General features: G+C 48.8%; 1 protein-coding gene across 17 annotated transcripts in view; it reads right to left on the bottom strand.

Annotated features, from left to right (window-relative positions):
* Positions 1 to 17,701, bottom strand: part of MTSS1 (MTSS I-BAR domain containing 1) — a 169,891-nt gene that overhangs the window by 20,224 nt on the left and 131,966 nt on the right. For 9 of the 17 annotated variants that reach the window (XM_085021692.1, XM_021088945.2, XM_021088949.2 and 6 more), the window contains exons 4-6: positions 17,549 to 17,633; positions 15,546 to 15,637; positions 13,687 to 13,761 (exon numbers count right to left, since the gene is read on the bottom strand). Coding sequence is in view for 16 of the 17 variants with exons in the window: in XM_021088945.2 (XP_020944604.1) it covers positions 13,687 to 13,761; positions 15,546 to 15,637; positions 17,549 to 17,633 (252 nt within the window). In the remaining variant the exon portion in view is untranslated. Of the gene's footprint in view, positions 1 to 8,652; positions 8,665 to 13,686; positions 13,762 to 15,545; positions 15,638 to 17,548; positions 17,634 to 17,701 lie in introns of all 17 variants that reach the window. The other 8 variants (XM_021088943.2, XM_021088948.2, XM_021088946.2 and 5 more) reach the window with 1 other exon arrangement.

Raw genomic sequence — 17,701 nt, 5'->3', positions numbered from 1 at the left:
ACAGTCAATGGCCTGTACCTGGAGTCAGGTGAGTGCACCTGTGCCCTGCATGCACACGGGCAGTGTTGGATTCCATGCCGGAGGGGTTTTATCCAACAATGGCATCATGTGCAAATTGGCTCTAAGGAGTTGGGAGGTATTTTCTTTTTTTTGTCTTTTTTTCGTTTTTTCTAGGGCTGCACCCCCAGCATATGGAGGTTCCCAGGCTAGGAGTCAAATTGGAGCAGTAGCCACTGGCCTACGCCACAGCCACAGCAGTGTGGGATCCGAGCCACATCTGCGACCTACACCACAGATCACGGCAACGCCGGATCCTTAACCCACTGAGCAAGGCCAGGGATCGAACCTGCAACCTCACGGTTCCTAGCCAATTCATTAAGCACTGAGCCATGATGGGAACTCCCGGATGCATTTTCAAGGGGACCCACCCACCCATTCCTCCACTTAGACAGCATCTCCCCCCACCCCCCACGATTAATTCTCACCACTGCTCCCATTTCCCACCAGGATGCCCGGGGAGCCACCCTCACGCTGTTCCTGGACCCTGAGTCATACGTTTTACAAGTTTTTAGTGGACAGGAAACTTGTCAAATTATCATCCTAGTCTCCCAGGGGGACTTGTTGAGGGGAGGGGGGCAAGGGTTCCCTCTTGAGGGAACCCCCCACCCGTGGACACAGGCCTCACGGAGGAGGGGGCACCCCCCCACCCATGAGAATGGGAGTTTTCTCTATTTAAACATGCTGGCCTACAGAGTTTCCATTGTGGCTCAGCAGTCATGAACCCAATGAGTATGCATGAGGACTCGGGTTCGGTCCCTGGCCTCACTCAGTAGGTTTAAGGATCCAGTGTTGCTGTGAGCTGTGTAGGTTGCAGACATGGTTCGGATCCTGCATTGCTGTGGCGTAGGCCGGCCGCTGCAGCTCCAATTCGATCCCTAGCCTGGGAACCTCCCTATGCCACACACATGTGCAGCCCTAAAAAGACCTAGGACTAGCTTGTGTGGCCGAATCCACATACCCCAAATGTGTACATGATACAAGCCCTCCAATAACGAAACTCTCTGTTATTCTACCCAATTCCCAGGGCCTGTGGGGTGAGGTCACGTGGTCGCAGCCGGTCCAGTGGCCTCCTGGTCAACCTCTCCCTCTCTCCTAGGATGCTCCAACTAGGGACCCAGGGAGGGCTGGGGACCAATCGGCGTGTTCTTCACTCCAGAGGAGGAAGCTTTGATGACGAGAGCAGTTTCTTTTAATCTCAGCCTAGAATTCTAAGAAACTGGGAAAACAGGTATCTTTACTTCCTTTCACAAGTTATAAGGCACACGTCTATCTGTAATTAATAACACTGACTTTTACAAATACCCTGGCATAGGAAAGCAAAGTGACTAGAACCAAGCGTTACCTCATCTGGTAAATATAAATTTAAATCATTCTATGATTAGTCAAGTTATTTTCAATATGTATTATAATTAAAGGACTTTCAAATTGCAGTATTTGAAAATAAGTATAATCTGTAAAGATGGCTATGATTACAGTCCTAGTGAGTACATTTCACTTTGGGATAGACCATAGCCTAAAAACACAATGTTTACTTCTTAAATTCACTAACACAACATGTAATTATATTTATTAAAAAAAATAACTGTGGGAGGAATTACTCCATGTCCCCACTGGATGTACTGGTTTTAAGACACAGTCATCTTCTCAGGTCCACAAGCGCAGAGTTGTCTCGGCGCTGACTTCATGTACACAAGCCTGTTTACTTCTTTCCCAGCAGTAGCGTCGGGAGGACAGCCACTGCCCATGACCCCAGCACAGGTCCTGGCGATTCTAGCTCCCAAATGGACTTGACTCTGTCCCCTGCTTCACCTCTGCGACTGCCATCTCCACCGTGCCATCCTGACCTCTCACCTGGACGGCTCCACCAGCCCCTAACATGTCGCCCCGACTGCACGTGGTCCAGCTGTGCCCAGAGCAGCCCCATGTGACTTTCAAAACACAAATTGCCACTTTTCACCGTCCCATGACCTTAACCTGGCCTGTCCTGCAAGGCACCCGTGGATCAGTCTGTCCACTTGCGCCTTCAGCTTCTTGGACCACCCTCTGCCCTCCTTCCTGCCCTCCTCCCTCCACTTTCCAGGCAGGCGCTTCTCCAGGGTCTGGCTCCATCACACCTGCACGTCCGCTCATGCCCCTCCCACCAGTCCAACACCTGTTCATCCAGCAGGTCATGGTCCTTCACGAAAGTCCTCCTTGAACCCTCTCACCAGACTAGGGTTCTCTTCTCGGAAGTTCCTTATATGTATCTTTCATGACACTCCTCCCAGCCCTAAATTCATCTGTATTTCTTCAGTTCTTTGATGGATGGCAGTCTCCCCTACTGACCACCCATGAGGACAGAAACTAAATTTTTTTTTTTTGTCTTTTCCATGGCCGCACCCACAGCACATGAAGGTTCCCAGGCTAGGGGTCTAATCGGAGCTTTAGCCACTGGCCTATGCCAAAGCCACATCAATTCGGGATCCAAGCCATGTCTACAACCTACATCACAGCTCATGGCAATGCCAGATCCTTAACCCAATGAGCAAGGCCAGGGATCGAACCAGCAACCTCATTGTTCCTAGGCGGATTTGTTAACCACTGAGCCACAACAGGAACTCCCCAGAAACTATAAGAAGACAGTACTGCGTCTTCTCCCTCAGCTCACCTACCTGCAAGGCAGGTACTCAAATATTTGCGAATGGGGAGTTCCCCTTGTGGCTTAGTGGTAATGAACCTGACCAGTATCCATGAGGACACGGGTCCAATCCCTGGTCTCGCCTGGTGGGTTACGGATCTGGCATTGCAGTGTAGGTCGCAGACGTGGCTTGGATTCCGTGTGTCTGTGGCTGTAGCTCCGATTCAACCTCTAGCCAAGGAATTTCCATGTGCCACAAATGCGGTCCTAAAAAGCAAAAAAAAAAAAAGCAAATAATTGAGGCCCTGATATAATAATTTGATCTGAGTTTGCTCACTGGCTCAACCACTGTGCCCTTAAATGGCCTAACACTGGAAAATGAGCAAATTCCAGGACAGCTCATCAGCCAAAAGCGGGGCGGGGGGGTGGGGTGGCGGGTGGTGCCTGAAACGGCCTTTCCAGACAAAATTCCTGAGCAAAGCCTTGCTTGTGACCTTTTCTGTAAAATCTAAGCCATCTCAGTCTTGAGATTTTTCTTCCCCCCTGCCAGTTTCCAGGCGGTAGCTGGATGCATGCTGGAGAATTCTGCTGAACAGCCGCCAACAGCCCCTCATTCCCCCCCCCACAGGGGAAATCATATGATTCTTCTCTTTACAAAAAAAATACTCCTGGGGCAAAGCATTATTAACAGGCACCAAGTTATGGGCCAAAGCAGCACCCCTAAAGGAGAAAGGATTTGATCTGATTTTTTTTTTTTAAGTAGGTAGAGTTCACAAAGCTTTTTGGAATGAAATCAAGATCCTGTATTTCCCCGACATTTACATTTCAATTTTCCTTCATCTTGACGTAAATGTTCAGGGTGGGAATTAATGCCCCTTTTGATGGGGGGGGGGCAGGCTGGGGGGAGGTGGGAGGGGCCTTGCACAGGACCCCTGAGCTGGGTGTGGGCACAGACGCCACCCCTCCCGTCTTTCTCATTCAGGAGTCCACAGTCTTTGAAGCTTCCCTTGCAGGGCAAACATAAGCCCTGGGAACACAGGGGGTGAAACGCCCTGCGTAGTAACAGCCCAATCAAAAAGCCAGTCAAGTGTGACAAGCATCATCTGGAAGCCCCCAGCCTCTTCTTGCACACACTGCAGCCCACAGCGGAGCCTTGTGGCTAAACCAAGCCAGATGCGGTTCTCAGGCAAAGGGCTTTCAAACGGGAAAGAACCAACTGGAGACACGCTGGGCCATCAGAAAAGAACCCAAAGCCATCTCTTTTTGCCCAGACAGATGCATGGAGAAGCCATCAGAATCCCACAAAACGACTCCCATCTGCTCCTGACACATGCATGCAAATACCGTACTTCATCTGAAGATGCCTGCTTTTTCACATTTTTATATCTTACAAATTAAGACGTCTTACAGTCAGTGGGGCATCAGTTTAATGGGGATTTTTCTTTTTTCATGGTCCAGAAAACAATAGTGCATCTTACAACTGATGGCATCTGAGTCAACAACATATGGGATATGAATACTGAAAAATGGGCTATAATTATAGAAATGCAAGCTGATGCTGGAGACTAGAACTTGGAATTAAAAAATCCCCCTTTTCCACCAAAGGAGGCTCTCCTTATCACCCCTTCGTACATCAGCTTCCCTAACACCCTGCAGCAGTTTTTGATTGATTCCCAAAGCAAAACCAAACAGAAATCAAAAGAAAGAGACGTTTCATCAGATAAGACTTGACGCTTTGGAACTTAAAACATTTTGAAACAATTCAATTTCTGTTATTCTTTCTGTTTTCTGAGGCTGTGCCTCAGTTTCTACTCATCTGTTAGATGTAAAACACAGCTCTGAGCTCACACGATTGCTGTGAAACCAAATGCATTCATTCCCAGAAAGTGGTCAGCCCAACACCCAGCACCTGGGGGGGTTCTCGCAATGTGTCGGAGGCCACGGGCACTCATTCGGCATCTTTGAAGTCCTCCTTCTAACCCTGGGCACCTCGGCAGGGGACAGCATGCCTCTGGGGCAATGACAGGCGATAAAAACTCTGGAGCAGCGAGCCTCAGGGGACTTCCTGGTTGGTGACCGTGTGGATATGCCTGGCAAGGGAGGAGGGGCTCTGCACCCACCCCCCAAGCCCCCCATCCTCTGGAGCTCTTTGCCTTGGTGTACTCTGTATCCTTTATAATAAACCAGTGGTCACGAGCACAGCACTTGCCTGAGTTCTGTGAGTTACTCAAACACATCATCAAACCTGAGAGGGTTCATGGGGAACTCTGAATGTGAGGCGGGCTGGCAGAAGAATGGGTTGCCCATGCTTGCAGATGGTGATGGACGTGGAGAGGCCTTGTGGGACTGAGTCTTTAGCCTGTGGGGTCTACACTCGCTCCAGGAACTTAGTATCTGAACTGATGCAACCTGTAGACGCCCCTACCCTGCCATCCAGAGAATTGATGCCCCTACCCTGCCATCCAGTCCTGCACTGCACGCCCCGCTCAGTGTTCTAGGAGTAAATCAAAACCACATTGTGCAAGGAATCGATATGGGAAGCACACTGTCCTTTTTGTCTTTGGGTGAAATTAACGCTGAGAAAAGCCCTGGGCTCCCGGTGGTGCGCTCTCCCTGCTCCCGCCCCCGACTCTAAACACATCTTCCCGGCTTCTAGATGCGGCTCTCCACACCTTGACACTGTCTCATCATTTACGAGGGACATGCCAGGGCCTTTGTTTCCACTCCTGCAACCAGTCGTTTGCAGCCAGAGTCACAAGCAAGGAACAGAGCAAAGAAGCCTCTGCACTGTGCCCAGCAAGAAAGCCAGGGGTCCCAGCAGCAGGTAACTGGGGCTTCAGACCTGTAGGTGGGAGTTCCCTCAGGGGAAGAGGGCCCCCAGAGCCACTTCTCTTCGAAGAAAAAAAAAGGGGGGGGAGGGGGGATTGGAGGGGGCTGAGACACACTCCGTTTTTACCACTGAGGCAGGGACAATGATTCTGATCCGCTCATTGGCTGCAGGTTTCTGGGGCATCTAGAGAGTGGTTTCTGCCAGCTTCATCAGAAACAGGCGGGGAGATGCAAGCATCCCCCATACAGCCAGGGGCTGCAGAAACCACTGAGCCAGAGGAAAGGATTCAGCAAAGCACAGGCTTTTCGCTTTCTCTGCTTGTGAGAAAAGAAGGGTGATGGGGGAGGGGAATTTAGTCTAGTTTGGGGTCTGATCAGAAATGGGGCGAGTGGTAGAACCATCCGGAAGCAAGTTGTTGAGGCTGAGCCGTGGGTGGGGGTCACTGTGGTTCTCAGCCCCCAAAAAGCTGGCTTGGGGTATCACAAGATTCCCTTTGGGCCCCTCGCCACAGCACGGTCATCTTTCCCTGAGGTCCTGATGCTCCCGTCTAAGCGGTGACGGCCACACCGTGGCACACGCTGTCCCCTCCACCTGGCGCAGCCCTTGCTGCATTCTCCACCAGCCAATCCCTTCTTGTCCTCCTCGTCCCCTGCCCATGCCCAGCGTCAGTGGGTTCCTCCAGCCTCACTCCATTGCTGGCTCTCTTCTTTCTACTCATCATGGCACCAGGCACAACAGATTAAACTACAGGTGACCCTTGAATAACATGGGTTGTTGGAACACAGGTCCACTTACATATGGATTTTTTTTTCAAAAAATATGGAGTCAGCTTCTGAATCCACATTCTGCATCTTGGAACTATGTTTACGACCTTGGGGCGGATCTGCGAATGTGGAGCTGCAAATACGGAGGGCTGATGATGGGCCTCGGGCATCTCGTGGTCGGCGGCCCATCCCAGAACCACGCGCCCTCAGATCCCGAGGCATGACTATAACTGGTTTTCTTCCACTGGAGTCTCAACTCAGGGAGCAGTGTATTCCCGGCTCAATAGATTTTACTGAGTTATAAATTTCATCCCTTTGGAGGCCCCCTGTTATTGCTTATGCAGGGACCTGGGATCCAAGGTAAATATTTCTAAGCCACAGGAACGTTCCATATATATGCATTTTTTTCTTTTGTTAAACCAGAACATTTTAACTACCATGAAACTTGGTTAAAATATAGATTTCCAGGTTCAAAAATGATTTAAAACTTGTAAAATGCGGGAGTTCCCTGTGGCTCAGGATCTGGTGCGGTCACTGCAGTGGCACAGGTTGGATCCCTGGCCCAGGAACTTCTGCATGCTGTGGGTGCAGCAAACAAACGTGTAAAATAAAACTTGGGAGGACTTCAAGCCATTCGGCTTTCTCACATCCTCATGCCCACGTTCACTGTGACTATACGTCACTGAGGCTTAGACCTGGGAATCCACCTCTGCACGAGCGAGAACTGGGAGCACGGGCTGCAGAGATTCTCCTGAGAGGAGCTGAATCTAAGCCACAAACGAAGAGGCTGAGTGGTTCCTACTCATATACCCATCATTTAAAACAAATAGTTGCCCCATTTTTTCCATGCACTGACTCACGCCAGGCCTTCAAGCAAAGATCCTAATAAAACTCTATGTCCTCAAAAAGCTACCTATTATATGATTCCTTCCCCCCTTTTTTGGCCACGCCCATAGCCCTTGGAAGCTCCCAGACCTGGGATCGGACCTGTGCCACAGCAGTGACCTACGCCACAGCAGTGACAATGCCAGATAACTGCTAGGCCACCAGGGAATTCCCTGCATGATTCCCTTTATAAGAAACGTCTGGAATGGGCATATCCATAGAGACAGAAAGCAGATGAATGGTTGCTGGGGGCTGGGGAGGGAGGATGAGGCATGACCGCTTCAAAAGGCAGGGTCTGTCTCTTTGAAGTGATGAAAACGTTCTGAAATTAGCAGAGACGGCTGCACAACACTGGGCACACACTAAAAGCCACTGAAACGTATGCTTTAACGTATGCATTTTATGTTACATGAATGTTATCAAAATAAGCCAAAGAGTGGCTGGGTCTTACCTTCCTTCCAAAGGTACACTACCAACTGTTCAAGCTGTTTCATGACCACAATACTGAGAATCGGAAAGGATTATCACTTTCAAAAGGTGAGGACACCACCCCAACGTCATCGTGGTGACGGGAAGGAGGCAGAGCTGCGTCCCCCGTGACCGCCGGTCATCCTGCCCCCCTCCCCGGCCCCATCAGAGGGGCCCTGGGTGGTTTGGGTTCATTGCGGAGGACAGAATCCAATGCAAAAACCTCCTTGGAGCTGTTCAGCGAAAAGGCTCAGCGAACACTCAGGCACACCAAGGCAAGATAAACCACACAGACAGCTCACGGACAGACCTTTCCAAGACAGAGGGACAGCCACGACACTCCGAAAGCCACTTGAAGTTTTAGTAGCGATGCCACCCACAGAACGAGGATCAACATTCAGTCAAGAAGAATCATTTTGATTATTGGATTCGAAGAGCAGATACCTTTGAAATGAAACGTTTCACAAACTCTGCTGAAATAAGAAATACTTCCGATTTTTTTAAAAAATAAATGATTGGTTTTGAAAAAACTATAGGATCCTTGGGGGGGGGGGGACACAAAGGTAAAGATAATTGGCAAGCTTAATACAACCAAATCTGATCTGGGATTTCTTCTGAGGAGCTTTTTAGTGTAGCTCTACATTGTTTTGTTTGCAATATAAATACACACATATACACTGAGATATATATGTATGTATACATACATTTATTTCCTGTGGAAAGGAAGGTTTGAGTCACTCTGTATTTCTTTTTTCCATGAGTCTAGCACTGAATTACGAGGATGCAAAGGCTCTTAGAATGTTGAGCGAACCCATTAAAGGGACAGACTTCGAAGAAAGAAAATGATTAATTGAAACACAGGCACACACAGATTTTCTTAAAGTGATGGGAGATTAGGAAGGCACGATTGATTGTTCTGAACTGGAAGGAAAACTGGGGCAACTAGCATAGGTCTGGACAACCACGGAAAGCCCACAGCAAGGACCACACCGTGACCAGCCACCAGAGATTCAGGATGACAGACTTACCGAGGGCGTCCACTGGCAGGGGGGCACACGGTGAGAAAGTGCAGGATACACAATTGACACAAAAAGGAAAATAATAAAGTCAAACTGGTATTCGAGCAGCAGTCCTACCTCCCTTTCATGTGTTAAAACAGTCCATGGCTTAGCCACCGAATTTTACACCAGGGCGAGTACACCCGTATCCACTAAGAGCTGCAAATCCAAGTTTCCGCCTCTGACTTGCTAAGAGGCTCTCCTTCCCATCTCAACAGAAATCTTCCTAGTTAGTAATCATTGCTCCCAGAGAATGCAGCCAGTGTTTTGTTTTTTTTTTCTCCTTTTTTCTTTCTTTTTGTTCAGCCACGCCTGTGGCATGCGTTCGCTCCCAGGCCAGGGATCAAATCCGAGCCACAGCAGGGATGGCATCGGATCCTTCACCCATTAGACCCCCCAGGAAACTGCAGTCAGGTTCTCTCTTAAAAAGAGCGATGAAGACTATATTTCCATAAGAAGCCAATTAAGATGCTTGAACAAGAAAAGCTTCCCGGTGTAATTTATTGTATCTTGAGAGGTAACCAGGGAAACCGGGATCTAAAGTTCAAGCTGGGGTGAAAATGGAAAAAAAAAAATTAAAGAACTTAAAATTTTCATACAATAGCAAAGACTATGCTAACACGGGACTCTGTGAGTCTCTTTATCAGGTTTATAATATTAGCTTTATAGCCTCTGCTGAAAAGTGACACATTTATCAATCATAATGTCAGCCTCAAGGCTTCACCTGGTACAATGCTCCAGTTCCCTCCCTCAAAGTCTCTGATCACCTTTTAGTAGTTACGGATGGAAACAGAAGGCTTTACCATAATTCACGTCTACATTAAAAATTAATAATTATATGGGAGCTAAGTGAGAAATAAGGCTACTGAGGTTGTACACAAAAGTGGGCAGAGAGCATCAGATGTTTCCCACTCGAAATCCTCTCTGACTCCCCCCACCCCCCCACACCAGCTGGGGGAATTCTAGGACCAACTCTAGGACCACAAGTGTCATGAGCTGACATCAAACAGCAGGGCTTGAGGAAGGTTTAAGAGAAGCCAGGGGGGTGGGGGGATGTGCCTGGGCTGTGGGATGGAAATCCTGTGAAATCAGATTGTTATGATCATTATACAACTACAGATGTGATAAATTCATTTGAGTAATAAAAAAAATGAAAAACAAACAAAAAAAACAAATTATATGATCCTCTCAAAAAAAAAAAAAAAAAAAAAAAAAAAAAAAAAAAAGAGAAGCCAACCAGCCTGGGGCTTCTGGGTCAGCTCCACACCACGTCCCCACCTGCCTGCAGCCTGCGTATTGTTTCCTCTCCTGTCGGCAAGGCTGGCTCAGCCCCATGCACTAAGCCCGGGCACTAGCCTGGAACTTCTCAGAGGGCAGAGACCGCCCTTCCAGCCCCAAATCCCTGCCTCGTGTTTGCGCCCAGCAGGTGTTCAGCAAGCCTGCCTTCTGCAAAAATAGCTATGTTCACCCACAGCTGGAGCACATTTTTTAAAAAATGACTTTAAGGAGTTCCCATCATGGCTCCATGGAAATGAACCCAACTAGGATCCATGAGGACGCAGGTTTGATCCCTGGCCAAGCTCAGTGGGTCAGGGATCTGGTGTTGCCGTGAGCTGTGGTGTAGGTCACAGACGAGGCTCAGATCTGGAGTGGCTGTGGCTGAGGCTGTGATGTAGGCCGGCAGCTGTAGCTCAGGTTCGACCCCTAGCTTGGGCACTTCCATACATCGAGGGTGCGGCCCTAAAAAGCAAAAAAATAAAATGACTTTAAGGTAAACTCTAACGAATCACAGTCCCCCAAAACATTAGTTTCTTGACAGTAATATTTAAATTCTTTTAGAGTACAAATTACCACTCCCTATAGGATAGTTAAAAAGAGTGAAATACAGAATGTGGCAAAAGGTGACATAGATGCAGAGTGAAAGTCAAGGCAGATTAGTCACGCACCAAAATTACATCCCATATGTGTCAGCCTATATCAAAGGGAAGTGCCACTCATCTTACTTTTGAAAAGGAGAGTCAAAAGAATTTTTAGATCAAAGATCAGTTTTGGCAGAAAGCTGCCTGATAATCTCCTGAAAACATATTTAAAAGGAAGTGATTATTGGGCCATATAAAATCAGTTCTATCGGGACGAAAAAATTTCAGTTCTATTAGGACAAAAAAAAAAAATGCATCCAAAGCATTTGTCCATCCTAATACATGGTATAAGTCTCAGAAGGAACTACCTTATAAGCCAAGAGTCTAGGAAGCTCCCAGGTGAAGGAGATGAAATAGATGGGAAGGTGTTTGAGCAAAAAGGGAAACTTCGGCTAACCAGGCCCCCAAATAACTGGAAGCCTCAAATAACCAGATTTCACCTAGCCCTTAACTTGCAGACTTCTAGTCCATTCTCAGGCCATACACTTTCTAGGAAAGCCCTTTATAACAAACATTCACACAGAATGATGACTCTGGTACCTTCCAGAAAGTCCCAGTCACCCCAGAAATATACAAATGTGAGTTTTTAAAAAGCGCTTATAGGAGTTCCCATTGTGGCTCAGCGGTAATGAACCCCGCTAGTATCCATGAGGATGGGGGTTCACATCCCTGGCCTCACTCAGTGGGTTAAGGATCTGGCGTTGCCATGACCTGTGGTGTAGGCCGTGGATTCGGCTCCGATCCAGCATTGCTGTGGCTGAGGCGTAGGCCGGCAGACGCAGCTCCAACTCAACCCCTATCCTGGGAACTTCCATATACCATGGGTATGGTTCTAAAAAAAGCGGGGAAAAAAAAAAGTGCTTATATATTTTTAGAAAAAGAGTGTTTTATAAAGGAAAGAAAGAAAACCTGTTTCCTGGCTGTACCCTGGGAGTTACTACAAAATCATCTGGAACCTTCTTAGCTACTGATCTAACGTGACTGGTAGGTGGAAGAACGGCATCACTGGTCCCTCATCTGGAAAGGATACGGTGCCCAAGACCATCAGAAACATGGTTGGGGCTGAGAAGACAGACACTTCAGAAAAGCCCTGTTCACAACCTCCACGCTCTCAGCCTTCAGGCTCACATGGCCCCAGAAACCTCATGAGTGAATGACAATGGTTCCCAAGTCCTGGACCAGAAGCACCTCCTTGGGCTCTGTGTCTGGCACCTGTGTATCCTGAACCCTTTCTATCTGGCGCCTTGATGGGAAGCTCGTTATCCTCAAGAGGCAGCCCTCCCAAGGCTGGGCATGTCTAATCGCCAGAAACTTCCTTTTGTGTTGCACTGCAATCAGCCTATCAGGTGTCCCCTGCAGGTCCAAATCCTGCACTTTGAGTGACAGACGAAGCCTGTTTCAGCCTCCATGCAGAGTTCAGATAAAAGGATTGTCACTGCAGCCAAGACCTTAAAGGCCTCTGAAAAGAAAACTCTGGAAGAGGGGAAAGAAAAAGAGCTCCTTTTTCCTACTTCATCCTTTTCACCAAACTCTCCAACCTTTTCCAAGCCATAGACCTTTCTGAGGCCCTCTCTCCAAACCCACCAATCTTTTCTATCTCAACCTGCCATGTTCTCAATTGAGTTAAGCTCCAAATTTTTACCAGCCTGTTCTAACAGGGGACCTCAGATTCAGTGGAATATGGTGGCAGTTGTATTGACATTGACCTCAGACTCACTCAAAGGTTACTGGCCACAAACCCTATTACTTGTCAAATAGTAGCTCCCAGGTGCTCCAGCTGGACAGAATGTAAATTGCAGAAGCACCAAGACCAGGAAAACACATCCACGAGAGACAACAGGGTCCAATACTAACAGAAAAACTGACCGTGGATGAAAATTCTGCTGCCTTTAACTTGAACGGCCTGATGGTTTTTATAAGAACTGGGGGGGACATTTTTTAGAAATGCCAAAGCTTGCAAACTTTGTCCTGTCCTCGCCCCTTCCACCCAACTATCCTCTCCCTCCAAAGGTATTTTCAAAAAAAAAAAAAAAAAAATGGGGGGGGGGGGGGGCGCTGCACCTGTGTAAGTTCCCAGGCCAGGGATGGAGCCTGAGCTACAGGGGTGGCAATGCCGGATCCTTAACTGCTGGACCACCAGGGAACTCCTCTAGATGTATTTTCTTTTCATTCCTCAGGTAGATGAGGAAATTTGGTTTTGGGAGTTTCTACCTTAAAAAGTTGTCTCAAACACACACTAAACACTACCCACCCACAGAGAATACTGATGTGGCCCCCAAAAAAGCCCACTTTAACAGTTGTGGTGCAACAAATTCAAAACCATCCTGTGGAGATGAGCCTGGAGGGACTGTCACCTTCTCAAGTTCAAGAGAGAGTCCCTACATCTTATAGGTCTTGGCAAAATGTTATGAATGCTTGCAAAGTAGATGTTTGAGCAAGACTGTTCTCTTCAAACTCCTGGTCCAAGCTGGAAGAACAAAGCTGGGTCAAGGATCGGGTCATGAACTGGTCTGTAAAGGATGATCAGCTGGCAGGGGGTAGGGAGGGTGGGGGGGTCCTTCACCGGCAGCCTCGTTTCCCTTATCCAGCTCCAGCTCTCATGAACACCATGAAAAATCTCCCTTATACAGCAAGGATTCCCGGCTCCCACTGCAGCCATTTCTAACATGCTCACAAGACCTAATAAAGGGTTTCGGAGATTATAGGCTGTGAAGGATGGAGGAGAAAATGACATCATTTCTGCAATAATTACTACAGAACACGTGCACAGAGGCTTTTATGCCTTCTCCCAAGGCTTCCAAGAAATTTAGGTTTCATCACAACGCACAATAAGCATGGAAACTGTCACATTCTGGGGACGGGAGGGGGAGGGAACGAGTCAAGTGCTACTTTGCAAAGGTAGCAAATTAAGAGCTATTCTGCACTCGGGGACTTTAATTCAGATAGAGTCTATCAGCTCCTTGCCGTTCACAGGGCTATCACACGCAACAAGTCTGACTGAAGACTTTTCTGCTTCCCCAAAAAAATCAAGCCACATGCTCACTTGCCCAAAGCAACACATGAAGGGCAGAATTTGTAGAGTTACCTTTTTTGGCTTTCTTCTGCAGTTTCAGTGTATCTGAGGACTTCTTTTTTATCTCTTGGCGAGCTTTTTTATATTCTAAGAGAAAGGAGAATATTGAGTAATTTTACCACTTTGCTCAACAGAAAACATTTTAAGAACAGCCATCACTTTCAGCATTGCAAGCATAAACCCTGACATGTGATAAAATAGCTTTCCTGGAGTAGGATAAAAATCTCATGAGGACATTTAAAACCCCGGGGCTGGGAACCCGAAAGCCAGGAACATGCACGGGGGTCTTTCCATATAGTGTTTACTCATACCAGCTTTGAAGACAGACAGCACTTGGCAATATTTCAATAAAAATGAAACATTCACGATTGCTCAGCTCAGGTCTCAGGACCTATTTTCTCTACTATCTACTTCCCCAAGGCCCAAATGCACAGTGCTTCACTCCAAAGAGAACTCACGTTGCTGAGATGCTGGCCGGATGTCACAAATCAGAAAAGAGCAAGCACCTCAGGCTACAGCAGGAGAAACCAGACCACGTGGGGAAAACCTGGGAAAGGCCCCGCTGCCTCACTGCACTTTAATGCCCAGGCCGGACACTGCGACACGGAGGAGGGGCAGCCACAGGATCCACGTTCCCCACCAGCCACCTCCTCTCCCCCCACCCCCACCCCTTCCCATTTCTGATGCTGGCATCTTCGTCACCCAGGCAGAGACATCTGAAATGACAGTTGCCTCTGACACTTCTCTCCTGTGCTGCCTTCATATTCAACTAATTGCCAACTCGGCCCTTTGTCACAAAGCCATCCCTGACCTTTCCCTCCGACCGGCCCTACGTCTAACAGAGCTGTTACATGCTCTTTGGCATCACCCCTTAGTCAACCCTCTCCAGTTGCATCCCTCAGAGCTGCCCACATGCTGGCCCTCACCACACTTACTGCAGGTCGTATGACGGCGGAGCAAGGCCTCCTTGGCCTTCGCACTGCCAGCGCCCTCACCCTTTGGCTCTAGGAAGACCCACGGGGGGTGGTACCTGCCTGGACCACTCTGTCCCCAGAGCTGGCACATGAGGGACTGAGAACCACTGGCTGAAGGTATACACAGAAGCTGGCCAGTTCTGGGCAGGAGACCCAGGTTAGCTTACATCATTAAAAGTCTGGCTTAAAAAAAAAAAAAAAAAAAAGTGGAGGTCCCACTGTGGTTCAGTGAGTTAAGAACTTGACATAGTCTCCATGAGGATGCAGGTTTGATCCCTGGCTTCGATCAATGGGTTAAAGATCCGGCATTGCTATAAGCTGCAATATAGGTAGCAGATGCAGCTTGGAGCCAGTGGTGTAGGCCGGCAGCAGCATCTCCAATCCGACCCCTGGCCTGGGAACTTCCATATGCTGCAGGTGCAGCCGTTTAAAAAAAAAAAAAAAGAAAGAAAGAAAGAAAGAAAAGGAAAGAAAAATTTGGTTTTCAAAATGTGCTGAGATGTTTTAAGTGTAAGTCTCTGGGATTGAAGCCTGCTGTTACAATTCACCTTTTTGGGGGAGTCGTAGCATGCAGCAGCTTAACGTGGAATCTCAGTTTTCAGACCAGGGATTGGACATGGGGCCATAGTAGTAAAAGCTCTGAATCCTAACCACTAGACCACCAGGGAACTAACTCATAAATGCTTTTAACTCAGCTGATCACGATCAATGCCACTGAGTGATATTTCATGCCCCAAAGCCAGCACTGAGTCCCTTATCCACCAACCCTGAAACATCCCAGGGAGAAGTGGGGAAAGAGTGGGTCCTTAGGGTGACATCAAGGAACCCAGCATGCACAGGCAGCAGCTGGTGACACACCACTGGAGACTAACATGCGGCAGATGCCTCTCCCCGTACCTTTCGCGTGGTCTTTATCCAGCTGGTTGGCTACTTTCTTCCACTCTTCCATCTGCTCTTGAAGTGGGTTAATCAGACAATCGATTAAAGCACTTGAACCAAAAGAGAAAGGGAAGGAGAAATCAGACAATCTGTTGTCTAAGTTTACACTTGAGGTCCAAACATCACAGTTACCTGAAGCAAGACAAGGGGTCACACTAAGCCCAAGGTCACATCCAAACCCCCTAGTTTCATCACAACTGTGTGTGTGCTTTTCAATGACGGTTAAGAAGCTGTACCACGTGACTTCTCATTGCCCGTTTCCAGCCCAATACTGGTATTAAGACGCAAGGCTGCAGATGAGTGGGGTTGCCCCTCTGGCGCCAAGGCCCTCACCTGATACCTGATAGAAACTTGGAGGGTGGGGCCCCAGCATCCCTTTTTAAAGACCCCCATGAGTCTGATCTGCATCCAGGATACTCAGTCGTGCCTGGAGACTACTTGTGGGCAGCCCGGAGAAGGCACGGGGGCGTCCAGATACAACCCTTCATTTCGTGCAGTCTCCCCAACAGACCACAGGGAGTGGAAAGGTAGCTCCCCAGAGAGAGCAGTCATGTACCTCGGGGGACCTAAGGGGTTTTTGTGCAATGAAGGGAAAAATCAGTGCGTTCCTACATTATAGAGATGCTCCTGAAAAACTAGAAAATGCCCATCAATTGTCTGAATTGAACTGGTGAGAACTACCAAAAAAAAAAAAAAAGTGTTCTGAAAATTGCTATTTGATTTTGGGCCTTCCTGAAAATCTCCAAATTCTGGGTATTACCTCCTCCTTTTCTTATTAACAGTTAAGCCCTACCCCTGCAGAAGCCTCCTCCAGCCCCCACTTCCTCCAGGTCTCTGTCCAAATCTTCCTTAGGAACAGAGACGCTCCCTAATCAGCCTGTGTGCAACAGCCGCCACCCATCCCCGACCCCCTCCCCATCCCCCGTGTTTCTCCTCGAGTCACTTATCACCACTTGACATTGCAGCCAGTTTATATAGTGTCCGGAGCATAAGCTCCGTGAGGGCAGGACATGGTCCTGCTCATGGTTGCTGAATTGGCCATCTCGTCATGGCTAACACAGGGTGAGCTGTCGCAGGACTGGCCCAAGAATAAGGGAGGAAGCGCTGTGGGTGCTATTGAAGAATTTCAGCACCCGCTCCAGTGGGCGCTTCTGCCGTGGGAACGTTGCATACCAGTGCACTGAGAACCCTCCGGAGGTTCTGACACCCATGGGACAGGGTCTGGGATTCCTGCCCGAGATCATGGCCTGTCAGCAGCCAGCCCAGGACGCAAACCCAGGCCTGGCTGCCTCTATAGGACCAGACACGTCCCACCACATTCTATAGCCTCTCCCAGCGGCCATACGAGAGAGTCAGAGGGCGTCTGCCCGGGGAGCCTCTCCTGCAACCTGCAACCCATAAGGCAGAACAGTGTCCAACTGCCCAACTTTATGCTGATGTGTGTGGAAGAACATCTTAGTCTCCCTGGAACACTGGAGATTCCACATCCCCAAGCCAGCCTCCCCATCCTGGATGCTTGGGAAACAGACAAGAGGCTGGTATGTGGAAGGTTCCAGGAGCTACCAATGCCCTCCTCGGTGGCCCGGGAACAGGATGGCAGCCCACACCTCACACTCCAGCTTGTCTTCCTAAGAGGCTCCTGTGGGGGGTCTCAGGGGTGACGCCCCGCTCCTCACACTGGAGGGTGAAGGGAGACACACAGAGAAGAGCCTGAGGGGGGCGCAGGCTCCACCTATACCATCCGATTCTCCACGGTGGTCCCAGTGCCCAGACCCGGCACCTAGCACATAGCAGGTGCCCAGCCAAGTACTTGTTCAGTGAGTGAGCAGCGCGATGGGCTGTGGGGGTTTCGCGTTACAGGGACACGGGTGCTGCTGGAGGCGAGTGGGGCCACACGTCCCTGCTTCCTTAAGCTGAAATCAGCGAGGGCATCTGAGATCCTGAGGTCACCTGGTCCTCACCTGGAGAACTGCCTCAGCTTGGCTTCTATGCTCCGGTGTCTCATACACATCCTGGTCAGGGCGGAGCCGATCTCCCTGGTACCACCTGAAAAAACAAGAGGTGAACTTGAGGGACCAGAGACCAGCAGGAATCCCTGTGAGCCTTAATGAGAA

Source organism: Sus scrofa, chromosome 4 (genome assembly GCF_054392235.1).
Source record: "Sus scrofa isolate SSC_HxYL_T2T_F1_AM1 chromosome 4, Sscrofa_HxYL_maternal_Yorkshire_Landrace_v2.0, whole genome shotgun sequence".
NCBI lineage: Eukaryota > Metazoa > Chordata > Mammalia > Artiodactyla > Suidae > Sus > Sus scrofa.
Note: the sequence above shows the minus strand (reverse complement) of the source record. Positions and strands in the feature narration are given on the sequence as shown.